The sequence below is a fragment of the Zeugodacus cucurbitae genome, chromosome 3 (assembly GCF_028554725.1).
Source record: "Zeugodacus cucurbitae isolate PBARC_wt_2022May chromosome 3, idZeuCucr1.2, whole genome shotgun sequence".
In the NCBI taxonomy this organism is placed as follows: domain Eukaryota; kingdom Metazoa; phylum Arthropoda; class Insecta; order Diptera; family Tephritidae; genus Zeugodacus; species Zeugodacus cucurbitae.
In genome coordinates this window covers 73,432,108-73,457,264 of record NC_071668.1, presented here as the reverse complement: position 1 = coordinate 73,457,264, position 25,157 = coordinate 73,432,108, and the positions used below count along the sequence as shown (strand labels likewise).

General features: G+C 32.4%; 1 protein-coding gene across 1 annotated transcript in view; it reads left to right on the top strand.

Moving 5' to 3' along the window:
- Positions 1 to 25,157, top strand: part of LOC105215938 (uncharacterized) — a 276,247-nt gene that overhangs the window by 229,419 nt on the left and 21,671 nt on the right. The window contains exons 16-18 of the mRNA XM_054227988.1: positions 2,454 to 2,663; positions 17,278 to 18,662; positions 21,263 to 21,395. Of these exons, the coding sequence (XP_054083963.1) occupies positions 2,454 to 2,663; positions 17,278 to 18,662; positions 21,263 to 21,395 (1,728 nt within the window). The remainder of the gene's footprint in view (positions 1 to 2,453; positions 2,664 to 17,277; positions 18,663 to 21,262; positions 21,396 to 25,157) is intronic.

Sequence of the window (25,157 nt, the reverse complement as noted above, 5' to 3'; positions counted from 1 at the left end):
AATAGAGAATATGGAATATAGAAAATAGAATATGAAATATGGAATATAGAATATTGAATATAGAATATAGAACATAAAATATAGAATAGAGAATATAGAATACAGAATATAGAATGTGGAATTTGGAATATAAAATATAGAAAATAGAAAAAGGAATATATAATATTTATATATAGAATATGGAATAGAGGATATAGAATATAGAAATGGAATATGCAATATGGAATAGAAGATATGGAATATAGAACATAGAATATAGAATATAGAATATATAATAAAGAATAAAGAACTGTAGAATATAGAATATGGAATATATAATATATAATATAGAATAGAAGATATGGAATATATGGAATATAGAACATAGAATATGGAATAGAGGATATAGAATATAGAATATAGAATATGGAATGGAGGATATATAATATGGAATATATAATATATAATATAGAATAAGGAATATAGAATATAGAACATAGAATATGGAATAGAGGATATAGAATATAGAACATGGAATGGAGGATATAGAATATGGAATATGGAATATAGAACATAGAATATGGAGCATAGAATATAGAATATAAAATACAGAATATTGTATATGGAATGTAGAATGTAGAATAATATAGAACAAAGAATATGGAATATGGAATATAGAACGCATAATTCAGAACATATAATATATAATATATAATACAGAATATAGAATATAGAAAATATAATATAGAACATAGAACATAAAATATAGATCATAGAATCACATAAAATTATATCAGGTACCTTTTTTTGTTGTACTCCTTCATATGCGCTAGTTAATCATCATTACATTAATATTATTAAACAACTCACAGCGTAAGCAAACAACAAAAAATGGCAAACTGAATATAAATGAAAAGTGAAAGCATAAAATCCTTTCGTTACCACCAGAATACATGATTTATGTAGCTTAATGGTATGTTTGTATTGTACATTTGCAACTGAGCAACAGCAGTATGTGTGTACACAACCATTAAGTGGCCTAGAGCAACCTTTCGCCACAAGGCAAGCCGAAGCACGTAGATATGAGTATGTGCGCCGTTAAACTAGTGCTCGCACAAACAGACATATTAAAGCGCTTTTTAGAGATTTTCATTTTAAAATACACGCACATACACTTATAAGTACTGTAATGTGCATGCATCTACTGCTATGGATGTGTGGTGTGCACTTCCTGATTTACCCACTAAAAAAGCCAACATTGTATTTGTAAGCTGGTAAGCGGTAGCCAAACCACACACACACACACATACACTCTCCAATATAAGTGGAGTTCAGCTGCTATTGCGCTTAGCGATAACAACAACAACATAGCGCTACTCAAAAATTCAGCTCACAGAAATTCACTAAATTTACTAAAGCCCAGCTAGTATGCCACGCTCGCTCCACACTCGCTCAGCTACGCTTTGGTTTTGGTTTTGCAGCGCTGTGGCGAGTGTGTGTAGTTGTCGGTAGCAAATGGCCTTCATACAAACTTACTTTCGCTTTTTAGCCTTTAGCCTTGGCAGTAGCCGGTATAAAACCTCATAAATTTTAATGCTTATTTCCGCTTCCTTAAATTTCAACTTCACGTACCCACTCAAACACACGTACACTCTCGCACTTGCTTATACATATTTATGGCTTTGACTTGTATTTGTTTGTTTTATGAATTCGAAAGCAACAACAAGCCTGTAAAAAAGTTGCGACAAAAAAGATAAAAATGCAATAAAAACAACAAGATTTTCTACTTTAGATTCACATTTTATTTTTATTCTATTTTCACCATAACCTAAAACACGAAATTGAATTATCAAGTGAGTTACGCCGAATTGGAAATAATACACAAACAACAAAAGTAGATGTGGATCTAGCGTTAAAGTAGCGGAAAATTTAAACATAAGAGGCACTTAAGTTTCATGGAAAATATTTTGTTGTGTCTCCTGCTGAAATACACTTATAATACAAACACAATGGATTGCATTGAGTTTGTGAGTGGACTGGGCGAGACAGTGCGCCTCTCAACCTAAACTAAACTAAAAATTTAATTCTTTTGAAATTGTTTTTTAAATCATGTCCATTCTTATTTTTCCTTTGAAAATTCTATTATGGTGGCTTGTAACAGAATCTACATGCATTACAAGGTAGTGAATTTATTGCAAATTATACGAAGAGAGTTTAGTGTAGTCTATGATTCTGTTGAAGAGTTGTTACCAAGAATTAGTAATAATCTTAATCTTCTGATACTCAGAGCGAATTATGTCATGACATTTTCCTTAGAACTAGGTTCAAATCTCTATATATTTTTAAATATTATAAATATTAATAATAGATATATTTTCAATATTTTGTGCTTAGTAAACTCTTCAAATTAATATATTTTATTCAAAATCATTTCTCTTACAATAATAGTGTCTATTTTTCTCCCTTTCTTTCAGTCACAACCCGTTTCGCCAACACAACGTCCACTCTTCGTGATCATCAGCTGCGCTTGTGGCTTATTGCAGTCCTGTTCTGCGTTTCTCATACTTCTACCGATTTGGTTTAACCGTAAATGTGCCATAACATTTTTGAAAATGCAATTTTGTGTCTCCACATCGAGTATAATGATCATTTTCCTGTTGGGATTTCTGAAAATGTTGCCAGAGGTGAGTAAATATGTTTATATTATTTTTTTATTTTAAAGGAGGATTCATTTTAAGGTTGCCTACTTTTTAAAGAAAAAAACATAGAAAATACGAATATTAAGGGGTTACGCTCAGATGGTTCATCCGTTGAGTCCAATTTTCGATTACTCGTTCGAGCATCTCGACCGGTAACTCTCGAATGACATGCATGATGTTTTGCTGCAAGGCCTGAATCGAAGCGATATTGTCCGCATAGACTTTAGACTTTACATATCCCCACAGGAAAAAGTCTAACGGTGTGATATCAGACGATCTTGGTAGCCAATCGACCGGCCCAAAACTTGAAATCATCTGCTTACCGAAATCTTCTCTCTTTAAATCTATTGATTGATGCGATGTGCGGAAAGTGGCGCTGTCTTGTTGAAACCAAATGTCGCCGAGATTATGATCTTCAATTTCAGGCATCAAATGGTCGTTAATATTACCGGTCGCCATTGACGGTTACGTTTTCACCGGCATCATTATTGTAGAAATATTGACCGATGATTCTAAAGGCCCACAAACCACACCAAACCGTTGTTGACCTATTCAGTCGAATATTATCCAATAATAAAAGCTGGTTCTTGCAGTGCAATTCTGCTTTGACGCATACGGGAATGTAGCTGTCGTCGATTGGCTAAGCGTTATAGAGAAGCCAATAGAACGCACTATCTTGTAATTCAAAAAGACAGGAGGCACTTATGGTGCAAGTCTGCGCTAAAATGTCCTCTTCATTAGGCGCAATAGTGTTGCACGATTTCCATAGGTTGAGAAATTCTTAAATCTGCGCAAAACTATTTTTTTATCCCTTTGTTTCGAGCTGAGGCTATTCCTTACGTTTTATTTAATCAATTAAAAAGTATTTCAAAGTAAAAACAACAAAAATTTATATTTTTGTTGTAATTTTTGTAAAAAATTACTACTTTGAATCATTTTTACCATTGTGAATAGTCTACATTTATAAAACAAAATTTGGCAGCACTCAGCAAGCGGCGATATAATTTTTAATGAGGTATCCGCATATTCTCCTGCACGAATTCTACTAGATAACTTTGTAGTTGCTTTCACATGAAAAAATTTTTGACATTCGAGCAGCGCCCAAAGATAGCGAGCAGAGAAATTACCAATCGATTACAGCCAGTTCGTTTTTGGCACAGTTACATACATTTAATTAGTTTTGACAGCTATGAAATTGGTTTTCGTCCTTCAACCTTTTTTTGTTGAATATTGCTGGATTGATATCATCGGAAGCAGCAACCGCGCCGTTAGTTTTGCCTTTTCTCGCCTGGTTAAAGAAGCGAAGCGAATGGGTCTGGAGGTGAATGAGGGCAAGACGAAATATCTTCTGTCATCAAGCAAACAGTCGGCGCATTCGCGTCTTGGCTTCCACGTCACTGTTGACAGTCATAACTTTGAAGTAATAGATAGTTTCGTATATCTGGGAACCAGTATCAACAAAACGAACAATGTGAGCCTCGAAATCCAGCGCAGAATCACTCTTGCCTACCGGTGCTACTTTGGACTGAGTAGGCAATTGAACAGTAAAGTCCTCGACGAACCAAAATCAAACTCTACAAGTCGCTTATCATTCCCGTCCTGCTTTATGGTGCAGGAGCTTGGACGATGTCAACATCGGATGAAATGACACTGGGAGTTTTCGAGAGGAAGGTTTTGCGGAAGATTTATGGTCCATTAAATATTGGCAACGGCGAATACCGCAGAAGATGGAATGATGAGCTGTATGTGTTGTTCGACGACATAGACATAGTCCAGCGAATAAAAAGACAGCGGCTACGCTGGCTGGGTCATGTTGTCCGAATGGAAAGTGTTCGATGCAGTACCCGCCGGAGGAAGCCGAGGAAGGGGAAGGCCTCCACTCCGTTGGAGGGACCAGGGAGTTGGAATCTCCAACTGGCGCAGAACTGCGAAGGAGAGAGAGAAGTGGCGCACTATCGTCGATTCGGCTATAACCGGCTAAACGATTGCAACGCCAATAACATACATTCATTGCTGGATAACCCTGGAATCACATTCTAAGAAAACATCTTTGATTATTCTTAACTCTTGCTTGAAGGGGGATTTCACTTAGGTCTGTATATATTTACGGAATACGACTATTTTATTCCTAAACAGCATATCATTTCGATTTCTGTGAATATTTTATATAAAACTGCATTCAAATATATCCATGAAGCGATTTATGCGCATGTTTCAGTTATTTATGAGAGTTCAAAATGTGTAAATAAATGTTATAATGTATTAAAATCACTTTACTTCCACTAGATATTATTTACATTGCAGTAATTGAAAATGAAAGTTGTTGGCAAAATTGAGCGAAGCATGAAAACGAAATACAAATTAATGCATATATTAAAAAATTAATTTCAAATTTATTGCGATTTATTTGTACATTTTAAAACAGCTACCAGTACAAGGCCAAAAATCGTAATAAAATGTTCAGATTGTAAATGAGAATAATGAATATTTAAAAGTAATGCAAAAATGAAAGTGCATGCGTAATAGAAACTGCGCAATAAATTTTATGAATTTTCAAAGCCTGTTGAAATAATATTTAAAGCAATAAGAAATAATATAAAGCCATAAGTGATATCAAAGGCAAACTTTGATATCAAAATTATATGATGAGCTACCAAAAATATTAGGCAGATTAGCTTAAAAAGACAAATTTATACAAAATTGGCAAACAAAAAACTGCGATTTCTTCTGATACTGAAATTGTAACGCAAAAACTCGTCTCGTCTGGAAGGTTTTATACTCAATTATTTACATTTTCCCTTAACAAATTTGTATGTAAAATTAGACCACAATGCTTATATATCACTGTATATAGTGCATACATACACCAGTCAAGAGCTCCAACCCCTCCACGCACCGAAATTCGCGTAAAAATTAATCACCGTCAATTTACTAAACAACTGACCGCAATCATCAGCAAATACACAAATGAATAATTGTCAAATGATCCACAACAGACGCGCACACCCACTCACCCAGCAATTCAAATCTAAATCTGCGCAAACACAATCAGCGCTCACCAACACAGTCACACAATTTGCAATTGGCAATCACAATTAAAATAATGAAAATTGAATAAACTTGATTTTGCGCTACAATTTCGAATGTGCGATAAACGCTCTCACATAAATATTTATGTACGCATCTAGTATAGTGTGTTCATGGAAATGGCTGAAATCTGCGTTGGCCATTTTCGAAAATACATTAAAACAAGTTTTAAACGCGTTATAATGCCACAGCATGGCGTACACTGGCAGCTAATTATGAGTAATTTCGTTATTTGATGGCAATCATTTGAGAAAATTGCACCAAACACATACATGAATAATCGATATTCGCTAATTTCATATTATATGAGTGCGAAACAATGGAAAAGGACATGTGAAATTTGTCAAATTTGCTGGATAAATACAGCAGCAATGCTATTGATAGTGGTTAATTTATTGCAGGGCTGGAAATCGATGTTAAATAATAGATAAGAGATAGCAGAAAATAAATAAATTTATTTAAAAGTTAACGGTAAATAATGAGAAGTACTGTTAATGAATAGTGTGTAATAATAAAATGTTAGATTATTATTGGATATAAAAAATCGGATATTAGATATTAGATATTAGATATTAGATTTTAGATTTTAGATTTTAGATATTAGATATTAGATATCAGATATTAGATATTAGATATTAGATATTAGATATTAGATATTAGATATTAGATATTAGATATTAGATATTAGATATTAGATATTAGATATTAGATATTAGATATTAGATATTAGATATTAGATATTAGATATTAGATATTAGATATTAGATATTAGATATTAGATATTAGATATTAGATATTAGATATTAGATATTAGATATTAGATATTAGATATTAGATATTAGATATTAGATATTAGATATTAGATATTAGATATTAGATATTAGATATTAGATATTAGATATTAGATATTAGATATTAGATATTAGATATTAGATATTAGATATTAGATATTAGATATTAGATATTAGATATTAGATATTAGATATTAGATATTAGATATTAGATATTAGATATTAGATATTAGATATTAGATATTAGATATTAGATATTAGATATTAGATATTAGATATTAGATATTAGATATTAGATATTAGATATTAGATATTAGATATTAGATATTAGATATTAGATATTAGATATTAGATATTAGATATTAGATATTAGATATTAGATATTAGATATTAGATATTAGATATTAGATATTAGATATTAGATATTAGATATTAGATATTAGATATTAGATATTAGATATGAGATATTATATATTAGATATTAGATATTAGATATTAGATATTAGATATTAGATATTAGATATTAGATATTAGATATTAGATATTAGATATTAGATATTAGATATTAGATATTAGATATTAGATATTAGATATTAGATATTAGATATTAGATATTAGATATTAGATATTAGATATTAGATATTAGATATTAGATATTAGATATTAGATATTAGATATTAGATATTAGATATTATATATTAGATATTAGATATTAGATATTAGATATTAGATATTAGATATTAGATATTAGATATTAGATATTAGATATTAGATATTAGATATTAGATATTAGATATTAGATATTAGATATTAGATATTAGATATTAGATATTAGATAAGTTAATTACAAAATTGTTAGTTGATAACATGTAACATTTAATTTGGGAGGCTTAAGCAATGCTTAAATAACAGCTGATTTTTGTTTTGAATTTGCTTTGAATTTTCAGCGACATCTTTCGTAGCGTAGGGCAAGTGTCCGTTCGTTTGCACTCAATAACAGCTTATACTTTTCCTTCAGTTCCCATAGGTGCTCCGACTCGCTAGTGATGAAATTTGGGGTTCTTTTGTTGTTTTCATCAATTTTTGATATAATTTTCTCGCAAATTTATGTATTGTCTGTTATAATTTAAATATTTCAAACATATTTTTATGAATGACATTTGTAAAACATATGTTGCCCATAACGTAAACGACTACTCAGTTTGCAACAATACTTAGCTAAGATTTTATTTAGGCACAACTTAAGTATGGACTGTGAAACCGGGCATTAGCCATACAAAATTCTATACCTAAATGCAAATAAATGAAATTTTTTTTTTTTGCATTTAGGAAATACATGCAGAAATCAACTCTGCGATTTCCTAAATTCCTCTGAAATCTCCCAAATTCGAAGAAGATTTACTGGAAAAGAGTGGCAGCATTGCTTATTTGTCTGACCATACATATGTACATAACTTTATTTATTTCACGGATTTTATGTGATTTTTTCTTAAATTTAGGATATTGGAAGTCATAGATTCGTAGAACTTTAACACAAATAATATAAACTTCAAACAACGCATTTTCATTTAATGTTTTTAGCAAGTGGCAGCTTTTGTTATGACAGCCTAAATCCATGAAAATTTAGAAAGAAATGTAGCGCCATCTACTGTAACATACCGCACTTAGCGCCACCAACTGGTGGATAGCTCTTTGCTAATAATAAACAAATAATTTCCAATAAATAAATAATGCGACTATAAGGAGAGTTATAAACTATCCTATCTTTCAAGTTGGACCAAACTGCACACAGTGTTAAAAATTTCATTAAAATCGGTTCAGTAGTTTAGGAGTCCATCGAAAACAAACAACGTGACACGTGATTTTTATATATTAAGATTTATTTTCGGTATTTACTTTAATTTGATAATCAGACTCAATTATGCATTTAATCTCATTATATGTAATTATGCAATTAGTAAAATTTTATATAAGAAAAAATCATTACTCATCAATTAGGTGTGTGTTATGATATTATAAATATCTCTCATTTTAATTGAAATTGCATAAATACTTGCAAACACACTCACACCTTTGTGCCAAGATTTTAAATAACTCTCCAAGAATTTCACATTCTTCATTTCAATAAACTCATAAATCGCATACTTCTGTTTTATGAGTATATATATACGTCGAATTATATGTATATGTATAAAGGAATGTTTCATATTTACACTTAATTTTATATTCTTCAAGTTAATATTCGGAATTCTAGCAAAACTCAATCAAGTAAAATAAAGTAATTCGCAAATAGTAAATTAAAGAGCATAATAGTTGCTGTATAAATGAGTAAAACTTTTGGTTAGAATTTACAGATATAGAAGTATATATACACTATTGGATTTATGTATATATTATTAAATCAATTATGTGCAAATAACACCCAAGCCTTTCGATTTGTTTATAGAAATTTAGTTATGATTTATATATGCAACCAGCTAATAAATGTTTCATTCATTCACTTTGATACTTCAAATTCTATTACATTTGACTCCTTTTCGAAGATTAGAGTATCATTGATTGGCCACAGACTACTTATATATGCACTTTCTACTATCAATTTGATCATGTCATCGAGATGATCTGTGTTTGGGGTTGACGTCAAGATAGTTTTCCATATGCAATGTTGAATACCAAACCTGAATATTCAAAATTTTAATATTACAAGATTGCTTAGTCCACCGTTCACATCTTGTATTTCCTTATAGCCTTTTCGCACAGGAGTTAATTGATCAATTAACCGGTCCTTGCTCGATTAAAGCGGCGATTTAGATCGATTTACCATACACAAGAAAAATCTTATTTTACTACATTAATTTTTAATCGAATCCAAATCGAGTTGAAAATGCAGTTGTATTGCTGTGGGTTATTGATTTGGTTGTTGTTATCTATATTACTAATATAAAGAGAAAATATTTGTATGTATGTTTGTAACGAATAAACTCAAAAAATACTGTGCCGATTTCAAAAATTATTTCACCATTGGAAAGCTACAGGAGGCTACCCGAGTAACATAGGCTACAGTTTTTGCAAGAAGCTCAACTTTCTGGAAATAGTTGCCAGGTGAGGGTATCAAAAAAACTCAGTGATGGTGAATCTTAATCTGAAACTGAAAATCGTCTTACAAGTTATTCTCTTCTCATCGCAATTGCGTGCCAGAGAGTAGAGTAAAGAGCGCTCGCAGCTGCTTGCTGAACAAAATTTCAAAACCTCCCAAGTATGCGCTTAAGAGTCGAGTACTGAGCGTGTGCAGCGGCTTGACGAACAAAATATTAAAAATATACAAGCTCTCACTAGGGCGTCGATCTCTGAGCGTTCCCAACGCCTTTATAATCAGGGAGAAGGACATCGGACACCAAAGACTAGAGGTCGTGATAAAGTTTTAGCTTTTTTGCATATAAAATATAATTTCATGTTCGAATTTTCTTCATTTTATTTTATTAAAATGATCCCACGCAAGAAACGGGAAAGTGCAAAAACAAAAATGTATAACAGCTCATCGTTAATCGAGTAGCCAGCAGTGCGGCAAAAACTGGTTTTTGTATTATAATCCTAATTAAAAAATTGTATTAAATTAATTTGACTGTGCGAAAAGGCTATTACTCTCGCATTAAACATTAAATAAAATTTGCTTTATTTTAATTATCCAGCAAATTCTACTTTTTGATCAGCATCAGATCATAGGGTAACGAAACTTTGATCAAATCAATATCGTCTATTGTTGATCAACTGTAAGGTATTGTTTTATGTTTCTTTATCTAATTTAGGGTTTCATTAATATCTTAATTGGATCAATTTTTAGTATCTTCTTCGTATGAACACAGAGCATTACTCGATATGATTTGTTCGATAGTGGAATTATTCAATCGAATTCTAATAGAACTCTGAGCGCTTTTAATGAGATATGATATTGGTTTCTCCTCCGATACTCCGTCGTTGAATAAGTTTAGTGCTTCAGCAATATAAAAATCTGATAAATCTGATGATCGGATGTTTCAAAGAAACCTTAATGTTTTTTTGTTATTGTAATAATAGAAGTCTATCAATGTTGAAGAAACCCACAAATATTACACTTTTAAACTAATACAAAATAAATAAAAAACTGAGTATAATAGTTTTCCGTGAGAGAGAGCGATCGAGCATCACAGTATTGATAATACTTCTCTTATTCTCGCATATTTTCTTTTAATATTGCAGTTTTCTCTTTCCATCTCAAGTTTCGTAATACACAGTGGGTCCGTCAGCCTATAAAATTTCAACTATACATGTATTCTCTTGCCAAAAAATGAAAGGGAATGAATATTTAAAATTTGGCCAAATAAAAATATTTGCCAATAACTGCTGTGGATATCAAGATTTTATATGATATATGAACAAACAGACATATGCACAGCTATCGTGTTATCTTGCGCCAGCCATTATAAATAGTGCATATGTTTGCGGCGAGCTTACTAACTAATAAAATGTGTTGCATGACAGGAAATCACAATATCAATACAACATCCAGATGCATATATAAACAAATAAAATAAACAAAACATACATATACATAAATGCGATAAATAAATGCAGAGCAAAATCAATGGCAACTCTGGCGACCAGCAGAAGTGTGCAGTTGTCGTGTTGTAAGAATTGTGGCAGATTTGAGTGGTGCTATGTGGGGAGCGAGTGTCAGCGCCTCGAGTGGAGGGGCGCACGAGTTGAATTTCAAATTAATAACAAACGACAACAAGCTGAAATGGAAAGCAAATAAAATGGTCCGCAGTGACAAAAACTTGGCGGTTTTTTGATACCAGCGAGTATAAGTACTCTGCTGTAATATATGTGGAACGTGTGTTGGGTTAGCTGACTGGTAGTTGGCGGCGTGCTTGCCCTCAGAACTTAAAAAATGCAGAAAAAAGTATAAAAAGAAATTGGAATAAATTTTTGGAAATCAACAATCATATTTCCCAAGTTGAAAAAGCAAAACGCCAACTCAAACAGTATATGCATTTATTTGTTGGCTGCTGAATATGTATGAGTTTGGCTTCCTTATAAGTGCTTATGGGTGTATGCATGTCAGTTTTATATGTTTTAAATGTATGCTCCCAAAGAGATAAACCGCGTCGTGCTTTTGTTTGTTTGCCTTTGAGAATTTGCATGAAAATGCGAATTGAAAAACAACAACTGTAAAGCATAATTTTACTGGTCACAGCAGCAAAAAATATCATAAAAAAATGTAAAAAAGCAAAAAATAACAAAACAAATACAAATAGAGTATGCAAAATCAAAAAAACGAACACTCACAAATATTAAAAGAAAAATGAGCAAAGAAAGCTAAAATTTCGGCAATCCTTTTTTGTGAAGAAGCTTAAGATCTTTGGGTCAACACTGAAGGCATTTCATGTAGATTAAATTGGTCAGCCCAGCGTAAAAGCCAGCTAATAAAACATTGTTTTTGGTTTAATGAACAAGTTAAGTGAGTTTATGCTTCAAAATATGGATAAAGTTTTGGTGATTGGGGACTGAAAGTCAATACAGGTTATACGAATAATTAAGGTTATGAATTGAAAAAAATATAAATTTAATTCTAATGCAATTACTTGAGTAAAAGAATGCAAATAATAAAAATTAAAAAAGTTTAAAAGAATATAGCGCTCTGTCGAATCTTCAACTAAGTGATTCCTTAAGGTGTGAGTGTTATAACGGAACTTCAAATCTCTTAGGCTTAGGCTTAAAGTTCCTTTGATATTCAAAGCTTAATTTAGCCATCTCTATCTTAAGCTGAATAAGTGCCAAAAGCCACGGTTTTACAGATGCTTTATTCAGCTTTCTCTATCTTATGCTGAATAAGTGCTGAATATCATAAAAAGATACAAGATTTTACAATAGCTATATCTCTATCTAATGCTGAATAAGTACTTAAAGACACAAGACCTGAATTTTCTTGACTAAAGTTATAATTTTCTCCTTTTGTTAGAAGTAGTCAGAATTTTCAAAAAATCCTTTTTTTTTGCATTTTCGTTAAGTGTAATATTTTAAAAATATACTCTGAAAATTTTATCTGATATTAACTTTTCGAGTTATTCGACAAATAACAACGAGCGCTCGGGCACTCCTAAACGCTCGGGTGAAACTTTAAATGCGTTTATCTCAAAACTATGTTTTTAGAACTGGTGACAACTCTAACTCGATAACCGCTCAGTAGATTTTAATGAAATTCATACAGCTTTTAGAATACATAATAAATTCAGCCCTGACCGAAGGATTTTTTTTTTACAAAAATTTCGATTTTTTAAGAATTATTGATTTTTTCCCGAAAATCTAAAAAAATTTCCTTTGTTAAAAAAACCTTCAGATCAGGCCCAGGATTATCTATTTATAAAACTATTTTTTTTTATCCGATTGATTTTAGATAAATCTTTAAGGACTTATGATAGTCACCGCAAGGAACTTTTTTTTAAACTGGGTCAACACAGACAGCTATAACTTTGGAAATTACAAATCTTTTTTTCAAATTTTCGTGACAAAACATTGTATAATAATGCCATGTTATTACTTTTGTAAAATAACATGATTTAATAGCAAAAAAAAATTACTGAAAATTCTCATTTTTTCGTGTCTCTGTTGTTTGTTCTAATTATTTCTTAGCTTCATCACACGTGGTTCTATAAGCTTAATGTGTAAGCGATCTTTCGACAAATCAGGAGATACTTTAAGCTCTGGAAAGCTTTCTGACGAAGCTTTACAATATTTACACATAGAAGATAACTGTATGCTGATATTTCATAGTGTTTGGCTTACATGAATTTCTTACGAAGACTATCCTTTCACATTTAAAATATTTCATATATGCATAATCACTGTAACTTCTTCCGAAAACTCAAGCATACAATAATTGAAAATTAATTGCTATTTTGCAGACTTAATTTATAATTGAAATATTTATACTAACTTCATTACCAACAAGAAAAATATACATCTACCACTTCTCACATTTCATATTTCCACTGAAAGCTTCAACTGCACAACTTTGTGACAATTGCCTTGTTACCCAACCCTCATTCATTTTCATGGCTGCTGGAAAAAAACTCCGCAACAAAAACAAAATCAACAAGCATATAACTTTGGCAAAGTTGTTGATCTTTACTTTGTAAATACTGTAATCATAAACTCGACTAAAAAGTTAGAAGGATTTAAAGTTTCTTTTAGTGGAAAATCCAAAAGCATTTTAGCTTATCACTTTACGTCAACAAAGTAACAAACAATACAGACAAACAAACTGGCAAATGAAAATACATAAATTCATATAAAATATGAAATATAAACAAAAGGCGATATGCTACCTCAAAGCAAACAAACAGTCATACAAACTTGCTAACAATAACAACAACAACAATTGTGTTATGAAAATTAAAATTCTTCTGAAGCCAAAGCTGCTAAGCTTACAATTACATACATACTGCACCCCAACACCTCAGCAACGTAGGTTTTCACTAGAAACCCCTCCGCAACGTGCGCTAGAGCTTAAGCCTTAAGTCTGCAATGATACGTTTATCATTTGGTGCGTACGTAAAAGTGAATAAGTAATATAAGCGAATGACAATCTTTGCGATTACAACTCATTCTTCGCAACGTGTTAATTCGTGCATTTTTCAAGCCGGCTTACCGTCTGTATCCAACCCTCGACGGCGAAAAAAGTTTGACTGAAGAAGTTCAGGACGACAATGTTACGAGGTAGATAGGGAACTCCTTTCTACAAATGAGGCGGGAGAGATATTTGTTTGTCACTTTTCATGTGAAGTGATGTGAGTTTATATTACCTCCGAAAGGCTAATGAGTTTCGACATTGCCATTCGGATTATTATCGATAATGTACGATCGAGATCGGTAACGAACGATCAAGAAGACTTTGTACAATTTAGATCTACTTCAATCTAGAGTATTCGGAAAGTGTTTACGTGTCAGAATCGTGCTCAGAATTTCAAATTTCTAGCGTACTCTTCACCCTCAGTAATGTTTCTCTCTAGTTGTATGGGTTTTGACCGATCAATGTCCAATCAATGTCCAATCGGAATAGAATAGGGTTCACGAGACTTTATGGATACATGAGATCCAATTCTGAATGTTTACAGGCATGACAAAGGACTTGTCTTTAGTTGTCGATTCAAGGCTAAAACGATGGATTTTACAGATTTTAAAAGGGTTCATAAGACTTTATGGATACATGAAATCCAATTATGGTTATTTACTGTCATCACAGAGCACTTGTATTTAGTTGTCGATTCAAGACTGAAACGATGGCTCTCACAGATTTTGGTAGGGTTCACGAGACTTTATGGAAACATGAGATCCAATTATGATTATTCACTGGCATCACAGGGGACTTCTCTTTGGATATGTGATTGTCTCAGTCATGTACAAAAGAACCTAAGTCCATTATGTAAAGGTTCTACTACTAACTCTTTTGTTTATTGAGTTCAGTCTGATCAGTAGTAATCCTACGCTAAAAAGGAAGGTCTCAACAAGCCACATATAAATTTTTAATATCAGAAATATATACACTAAAATATTTACGTTAATTTACTTGGAATCAATATCTTTGCAAAAGCTTCCACGAGAAGTTTGGCAGTTAAGTGCGGAAGAGTTATCGAAAATCTTACCTTTCCTACGACTCCGAAAGAATCTTGTTGAAATTAGTGTATTTCAAATATCTTCCTGTACATATGAAAAGCTGCTTGATCAATTATAATCTGCTATCATGTCTAATATATTGGATAAGTGCCATTTTCTTGTAAAACGCCTAATGATGGCTTCCACATTTATAAGCTGTTTCATAAGACATAGAAATGAATCTATCACTCTCGAAGTAAAGGCGAAAAAATCCCAAGGGATCTTAACTTATTTATATAATCAACAAATTCCAAATGGGTTACTTACACAATAAACAATCCTTTACACAGTCATACACAAATTGGATTCAAACAGACTTAACATACATATAATTACCAGTGAAATAAGAAGCCCCTTGATTATATGCTTAAAAAGTTATACAAAATTTTATATTCAAGCATTTATGCTTTGCCAAATACACTCAATCCGACAACCCAAATGTGCCTGTCACTGCTTTGATAATAAAATTCCACTGAAGTTATGCATAAAAAGTTACCGAATTCATGCATATTTATGTCTGTATAATTTCCTTTCCGTATGCTTTATTTGTCGTTTGTCGGTTACCATTTCCGTATTTAATTAAATCCCTTGCTGCCACGAACATCCGCCGCAACTCCTGCTGCAGACGACTTGCTTACTTTCTTCAACTTTGCTTTCGCCTCTTTTGGCCCGTTTTGGCGGTCTCTTACTTTTACAGTTGGCAACGCAGTAATAATTTATTATAGTCCCCTTCAGTTAGCCTATTTAATACATCAAATATCATTGCTTGCACATTATTTCCATTGTGTGGCTTTGTGTCAACGTCGTTGGCATGTCTTAAAGGCATTAACCAGTTAGGCCGACTGAACAGAGTCGCTTTTTTTGGTGGCACTTTTTATGTGGCACATAATTTGGAGAATTTGTTGGCAGCGAAAAAATATGTTGGGAAAGGCTTTTAAAAAATGTATTAAAACTTAGAAAATTCGCAGTAAGCTCGCTAAGCACATGTAAACTTTCTTCTATATATTTATTAGAGATAATTATGCATGATTTTCCAAAAGTTTTCCGTTTCAGTCCAAGCCATTAGAGTATGCAAAATTACAAGTTTTTCTACAAATGTTTGGAGGAATAAACGTTCCGTAATCACTTGCTTTATTAAGGAAGCAACAGATTCGAAAAAAAAATTATGAAATAACCAAAAGCTTTCATAAAGCTCTGCCTTGAGCTTTCATAAAATAAGTATTCGAGCTTACACCGGCATGTGCAGCTTTTCTAAAACGCTTGCACTACTAATACTTGGTTGAACTTCCATTTTCTAATAGATTTTTCCACTACATATATAATCAATTAGGGACGAAACAACTCTCATAAATTTCACTCTTGAGCTTCTACCATCATGAATAGCTTGCTAAACAGCTTTTATTTAGCATTTTGTTTCCATGTATCACAGTAAGTAACTAAGCAGCTTTCTTATATCTCTACTTTCAATCACTAAAGCTATCATTAGTTATGTTAACTTATAATATTACAGAATTAACTATTAGCTGTCAAAAACAAAACTTTATAGAGATAGGTATAAATTTTGATTAATAGTTTCGTTCCATGACTCTTAATTTGGAATTAACACTACTCAAAGAAAAGCTTCGGCACTCGCACGATTTAAAATACAGTACATCGTTCTCAACCGAACTATAAGTCTCAAATCAGGTTTATGTAAGAGAGCTTTCAGGAGCTTTTAAGAGCTTAAAGTTCAATTCGAGCTTTAATATCGTAAAAATTCGGTAGAAGCAAACCAAACAGAACCAAACAAGTTAAAAATGAGGTCAACGTCCACCTCCATAGGTGTTCCATGAGCTTCATTATATTTAAATAGTATTTTAGAAGTAAAAAATAGCTAGATTGAGCTTTAAGCTGTTCGTAGTTCCAACTATAAAAATAAACTAGACCGCCCTACAACTGCTCAATACACTTAACCTCAAATATGTTTTTCTACTTTCACCACAACCGAAATAGTTTTCATCATGCTCCCTTTCTAACTTTTCTCATTTCAGAATTGGCAAGCGGTTGTCAACTCCTCGCTCGCCTCGCTGCTACTGCTTGGCGTCTCGACCACGATCGCAATTGCTTTGGTTGTAAATTCCGAGTTGGTGCCGAAAAAAATGTTGCATATCAATAAAATGTCAACAGCACAAGCCGCAAGTGCACGCGCTGCGACAATAAAAAAAGAACAACAACAACAACCTCATCAACACCCACAACAACAGCACCACGACTTGAACAGGCGACACAACTCCACAAGTGGCAATGACAATGGCAGTGGCGCGCCGGTCACAGCCACCGCCTCCGCCACCACCATCGACGCACACAGCATGAGCGCCGCCACAAACATTACACAAATCAGCAACAGCAACAACAGCAGTGGGGGTGTCAGCGTCGGCGCCAGCTACGGCTTGGGTGGCAGCAATGACAATAGCATTACCAGCGATAGCAGTGCCGCAGCCAGCAGTCGTCGCGCGGGCAGTGTATCGAGTGCGGCGGCAGCACGTTCTGTGGCGCTCGTACAAGAGCTCTATTTTCCGGTGAGTGTACGCGCCGTCATCGGCATTAGTTGGCTGCCGCCGTTGCTGTACGCCATCGCCGTGCCGCTGATATGCAGCATTATTGGCAAATGGCCACGCAATTGGTGGCTCGAAGTGATGAGCAATACAACGGCGGGCACGGCAACAACAACAGCAGCAAGAACATCCGACGCTATGTACGGCATGCCGCACGGTTTGTCGCATTCATACGGTGGCGGATATAGTGGCGGAAGTGATTACTTAGTGGCGCATATGGCAGCCTCTCCATCACCCGCATCATCGCTAAGTTTGAAGGTTGAACCGAGTCACGATGCCAACCAGAGCATGTTGGCGAGTACAACAAGCAACAGCATCTTGGAGACAGCAGCATTCACAGCTGCAGAACTTACAACCACCACAAGCGGTATATTAACAACTGCGGCCAGCGCTGTTACTGCCACAACAACCAGCAACAACAGCAGCACCACCACTCATGTATACCCCTTCACAGCGCCTGCGTCCGTCGCCAGCGCCTCCACAGCGACCTCGGCCTCAACGTCGACAACCTTCTCCGTTGCCGGCTGGCATAACAACTTCCAGCCGGCATCCATCTCCGCTTCCGCCACCGCTGCTGCCTACCACGGCGACTACGCAGCGTACACCGACTCAGACTCCATTGAGCTGGAGTCACAGCTCACGGGCGACGCTGGCGTGCCATCACTCAGTTTCATTATATTTATTTGTGTCGATTTACTCTTCGTTTTGCTCTTTTTCGCGCTCTTCGTCATTTTAATCAAGAAACTTTTATGGCTGTGGCATAAAAATCGAAATATTCACGCGCATCCGCAGGATAAGTTCAATGTGGCCATGCGTAGACGGTAAGTCAGTTGCAATTTGCCGCAACCGCAAGTGAGCACGAAGTGTTCACTTATTTATTCTACTTTTATTCTACTCTATTTTATTTTATCTTTTATTTATTTCGCTATTGTGAAAGAATGTTAGTGTAGCGTATAAAAATTTCTATTTTAACTTCTTGATTGTGCAAGTGCGTGAGAAGTCCTTTTAAGTTGCTTTAAAACATTTTCCATCGTTTCATTCTTAAATTGCTACCTCATTTGCTTAGATTTTATAAATTTCAATTGAAAATGTGCAAATATCCGATTAGTAAGGTTTCTATAAGTTTCACGGCACAGTTTAGCTATTCGTCATACTTTTACCTGAACCTTCCTTAGTCTAAGCACAGATCGAAACGATATCACCATTTATCCATGATACGGAAGCTCGATGTAGAGGAAAAAGCTATCTAATACCAATCTCAATACCTTTAGTATATCACTTTTTCAGAAAGTGTTTAGTATTTATTCACTATGAGCTTAGCTTAAGAATATCGAACTCTTGAAAAAAATAAAAAATGTTCCATGAATCATGACTGAGACATAAAAAATTCTAAAATAAAAATTTAAGACAGTCATACACATTATTTCCTCTCAAGGTCTCAAAGTAAAAGTGTTTAAGCCTCGGTATATCCAACTTAAAAAGTTTTACAAAAGGACTTGTAGACCCTATATATCTAGCTCTTTCTAGCTAAGCATTTATGAACGTTTTTACTCAAGAGCCATCCACCCATTCTGTATAGCAAATATTGTAAATCACTTTACTACAGAGAACGAAATAATTTACGAACTGTTTCATGGATTCAAAGATTTAGGAGTGATTTTGGTTTTAGAAAAAACATTTTAACTTTATCAGTTCCCGACTAACCACAAAAAGTGTTTTTCAATCCCAACGTTTTCCTCGTTAAGTCTTCTTATAAAATCCAACAACGTTTTTATGGCCCACTAAAGTGTTGAGCGATTCTAGAGTATTAAGAAATCAAATAGGATATATTTTTGAAAAATCCTCACTTCTTACTTGGACTAGTTATGTTGCCGACAGTATCAAAGAAACTCGATTTGAGGAATTCGTTTTTAACCCTGATCCGAGTGCACTGAAAGGGGCTCCACTCAGGGTTGAGGTAGAGACACTATACAAGATTTATAAAGTATATCATAAAGAATTTCAGATATACTTTTTTAAACCCTTAGGTACTATTAGGCGAAAAAGAGTTAATTTTTTTAAGCACATTCCTTTAAAATCAGTTTTGTGAGTAGTGTTTAATGCAAAGCAAAAAAAAATTTCCATAAACTCGAGTTTATGGTATTACAATTTAGAGGTGCAGGCTATAATTTAAACTCATATTTTTTAAGTAGTATTTAAATTGTCATTAAACTCGAGCTTATGGTACCGCAGGTTTGGCCGGATCTATAAATCAGCTATAATCTAAACTCAGTGTTTGGTAGTAGTGTTTTTGATAAACAAAAATATGTCCAGTAAACTCGAGTATATGGTACCGTAGTTTAGGGGAGCCGGCGTAATCTCTTTAAAATTCAGTATTAGCAAAAATTTGTTAACGCTAAACTTAAATATTGTCAGTAAACTCAAGTTTATGCTGCAAAACTAACAAATTTTTAAAAATCTTTCAAATTATGAGATATTAGTTATTGCCTTTTCGCACAGCCAAATTAATTAAATAATTAAGATTATAATTGAGAAACCAGATTTTGCCTTTCGCACAGCCGGCTACTCGATTAACGATCAGCTGTTATACATTTTTGTCTTTGTCATAAGAATTTGGTATATTTCGTCAACTGATTACTATTTTATCAATACAATGACCAAATTTACAGTGTGGAGAACAACCGGCAGATTTATATACCATTTTCAACCCGATTTGTATTCGATTAAAAATTAATGTAGTAAATTTAGATTTTTCTTTTGTACACTTAAACGAACTGAATAAGCGCTTTAATCAAGTAAAGGCTAATTGATCAATTAACATCTGTGCGAAATTATCTTAAATAATTTAAGTATAAATTTAAAAAATAAAATCAAAATCAAAACACTTTAGGTTTTATACAAAAATAATCCAGTATTAATTGGTTAAAATCAAAATTTGATTACTGCAATATTTAATTAAATCAAAATTTTATTAAATTGCTTTTTAAATTTCCGAAAAGTGCTTACAATATATTTATGTTAATTGTGACACTTACGTGCGCTTAAATAACCGCCATGCAAACATAAGTACGCAGTAGTGTAGTGATTTGATACCGCATATTACTAAATTACACGCTAATATATTTATGTTGTTACAACTAACTAGCAACTGGCTTTATTTACTCGACACAACACTAAAATGAGCTTAGCAAATGGTAGTAATAATCTAAACAACAACAACAATGTATAGTTAAACTTAATTGCATTACAATATTGTTTTAATCGCCAGGCCATAATTTATATTTGCATTTACTACAAGCGCTGGCATATAACAAAATTATATATAGTTGAGAGTATATAATGTTGCCGTTACTATTTTCATTTATTTGCGCATAAACTCGTTTCTGTTTATTATAGTTCATATTTTGGTTTCTGATTTCAGCATTGGCCTAATTTACCGCACCGGTTGTTTGCTGTTAATGAAATTATCAACGGATGCATTATTCATAGCATATGTAAATGCAACACAAAATTCATGGTGGTCCTATCCGTTTGGCATATCTTGCATATTGTTGGTGAGTAAAAATTCTAAATTTCACATTTCTGTAAATACACAAGTACAAAGGATATGAGTTCATATGTAAATTTTTGGAAATTTACAGAGATGCTTACATTTTCCTGCAGTCATACATATGTGTGAAAAAAAAAATATTTTCAATGAAAAATAAGCATACAATTTGACTAATCACAGTGAGAATACAGTGAGCAACATATACATATATACAAATATACTTACATATATACAAACAGTTATACATATTTGCTCCACTGCCATTGTAAATTTGTTAAAGTATTTGTAGCATTGCCATGCAAAATACTTAAATATATGCATATCCTCCCTACACATGATATTTGCATATGAACACCCACTCTAGCTACTGTGGTTACGTATACGCCATGTCACACTTTTCGTTAACACATCTATAGGTAGTGTGATTTCAGTATAATTGGAATTTGCATGCAAATTAAATCAATTCGCCGCAAATATGTCTTTTGACAGTCACATTGAAAGCAAAGTGCAGATAAGGCGGAACTAAAGTGACGCACACACACACACACACACACACACACACACACACACTTACAAGGGCATATAATTACCAATATAAGGATGTGTGTTTGCAGTGCATATTTTATTTAACGCTTCTAACATTTCGATTAAGATTTTACTGTGAACTACATGTTTATTTAACGGGTAGGATTGAGATGATATTTACATGCGAATAAGGAAAAGGAAGATATTGCTTCAAGAAAGGGATTAAATAAGTAGTGAATAATTCAAAAGTTCGAAGCAGCTGAATTTGATTCTCAATAAAGCCTTTTCCTTTAAAAATACTCTTTAAAATACATAAAAAGAGTAATACTTTCAAGGAAATATTTTATTCATAAAACAAGTAGATATGCCACCTCAAAAAGCAAAATGTAGAAAAAAAAATATTTTTTAAATTTTTCTGTGCAGCCAATTCTGTAACTTACATACATCTTATATTTAATAATTTTATTTGAATTTATCTCTTCTATTTCTACCCTCTCCCAAAAAAAAATGAAAAATATATTCATTACTTTAAAAGTCATCCACTTTACAAGCAGTTTGCAATTTCCAAAAAGCCACCTTATCCCACAAATTGCATACTTCAATTTCGTTTAATACTGTTTACATTAAATTGCGGTTTTTCTACAAAATTTCTGTGCAAATAGTTTGCGGCTGTCACATGACATTCATGCCACACAGAAACCAAGCCCATGACGCAAATTGTCAGAAAAAAATTGCGTGTTGCAAAAAAACGAATTTGGCGTAAGCTATTCAAAATGCTTATACCCTTTAAGATGTTTTTGAGAAAAGAACTTAATTTGAGAGGCCAAAAGAAAAAATCAGAATAAATTGTCAATGAATATTTTTCGAATTCACTGAATTCAATAAATTGTATTGGAATTCTCAACCGATTCAAATAAATTTGGTTTGAAAAAGTGTTTTATCAGTTTTCGCTATATTTTTAGTTTAAATATATTTTATATACAAATAAGGAATTCCAAAATTTTAAATTCGAATTATTGTAATTTTGCTTAAAAGTTACAAATTCAATTTTAATTCTCTATTTTTCTTTATTAATCGTCAATTTAAAACGAAAAGTTTTTCTTTTTTCTTCAATGATTAAAGTATTTTATATAACTTCATATGAATTAATCATGGTTTATTTTATTTTATTTTATTTATTTTATTTTATTTTATTTTATTTTATTTTATTTTATTTTATTTTATTTTATTTTATTTTATTTTATTTTATTTTATTTTATTTTATTTTATTTTATTTATTTTATTTTATTTTATTTTATTTTATTTTATTTTATTTTATTTTATTTTATTTTATTTTATTTTATTTTATTTTATTTTATTTTATTTTATTTTTATTTTATTTTATTTTATTTTATTTTATTTTATTTTATTTTATTTATTTTATTTTATTTTATTTTATTTTATTTTATTTTATTTTATTTTATTTTATTTTATTTTATTTTATTTTATTTTATTTTATTTTATTTTATTTTATTTTATTTTATTTTATTTTATTTTATTTTATTTTATTTTATTTTATTTTATTTTATTTTATTTTATTTTATTTTATTTTATTTTATTTTATTTTATTTTATTTTATTTTATTTTATTTTATTTTATTTTATTTTATTTTATTTTATTTTATTTTATTTTATTTTATTTTATTTTATTTTGTTTTATTTTATTTTATTTTATTTTATTTTATTTTATTTTATTTTATTTTATTTTATTTTATTTTATTTTATTTTATTTTATTTTATTTTATTTTATTTTATTTTATTTTATTTTATTTTATTTTATTTTATTTTATCCTTTATTCCCAAATCCTTCGGGGTATATGAAAATTATGTCACCGCATATGTGCCCGATGTGTGTGTGTTCCGTTTATTTTTGCATGCTTTGTCGCACAATTTTCAAGTGTCTGTGCGAAATTGCGTACTGCGTTAAATTGTCGTCAATTTAATGTCACGCTCAGGCATAGCAGACGCACACACAACAAAAGCCGTAAGCAATCTGAAGGGCCAACATGTGTGCAAGCACACGCTTTACATGAACACACACAAATCCAGTCACACGCACTCACGCGACAACCAAACAAATGCGGTTAAAATTACACGTGTGCTTTAAAGTACGCCGCGACTACTAAAGGCGGTGTCTAAACAATTTCGCTTTCCCTTTAACCGCTTTTGTTTGTGCCTATACACATGTGTTGGTGTGTGTGTGTGTGGAGTATGTTAAAAGATACGCCTGCAATTATGCGTCAGTTTTGCTCGTTTTCTCACACGTGACTTTTTCACAATTTTTTGCAGTTTTTTACACTTGCTCCTTTAGACACGTTTTTCTTTTGCTCCCGCTTGCGCTCGCTTTCAATTAAATTATATTTTTAGCATTTTTTCCTCACACACGCTTTTTCTTTTCTTTTTCTCTTCTGCTTTATATGTGTTTGTCCTTTTAATTTTCGCGCAGCGTTTATGTTTATGTACCTTCATGGTTTTTGTGTCGCCGTGTGTTTTGTCGCTCCCTGCTTTTAATTACTTTTACTGCATAATTATGTAACACACGCTCACTTAAACAGCAGTAAAGTGCCGCGCGTCGCACACGCTGCGCGCACCGGCTGCCTTATTTATATTTGTTGCCTTTTATTTTTTTTTTTCTTTTATTTTTTGTGGCTTTAATTTGTTGCAGCAGTCACTTGCAATTTTCATTTTGTTGCGGCCGGCGCTTATCACTGGCCCGCAGTTACGTGTAATTGTCACCAGGCCAAAGTTCAAAAGCGCGGACAGACACACGAGGCGGTGCGTGAAATCTGTGGGAAAAAAATTATATGGCTCCAAAGAAAGCGGTTTTCAGTGTGAAAAGTGTAAGGAGAATATGAAGAAAGACAATTTCAAAAGCGGTTGAAAATTAATAACATTTCTTTGCTCAAAAGCCGAAAGGGAAAGTGTGAAATGAAAGAGCTTGTAATTAGTAACAAACGGATAACTTGGATTTTTTGTATTGAAATTTCATTTTAAGTTCAGAAAACTTCAGAAAACAGTTGATATCACTACCCATAAGCATACGGAATTATAAATATTTCTTTCGCTTCAAAGCCGTCTCCCCTTAGACATGAATAAAACGTGTTCCACAATAACGACAGCACCGATCTAACTCTCTCTTCAAAGTCCTTACATTATTTCTTTCTTAGTAACCGTTGGTTGTCTTTTTAGTGTAAAGAAAAACT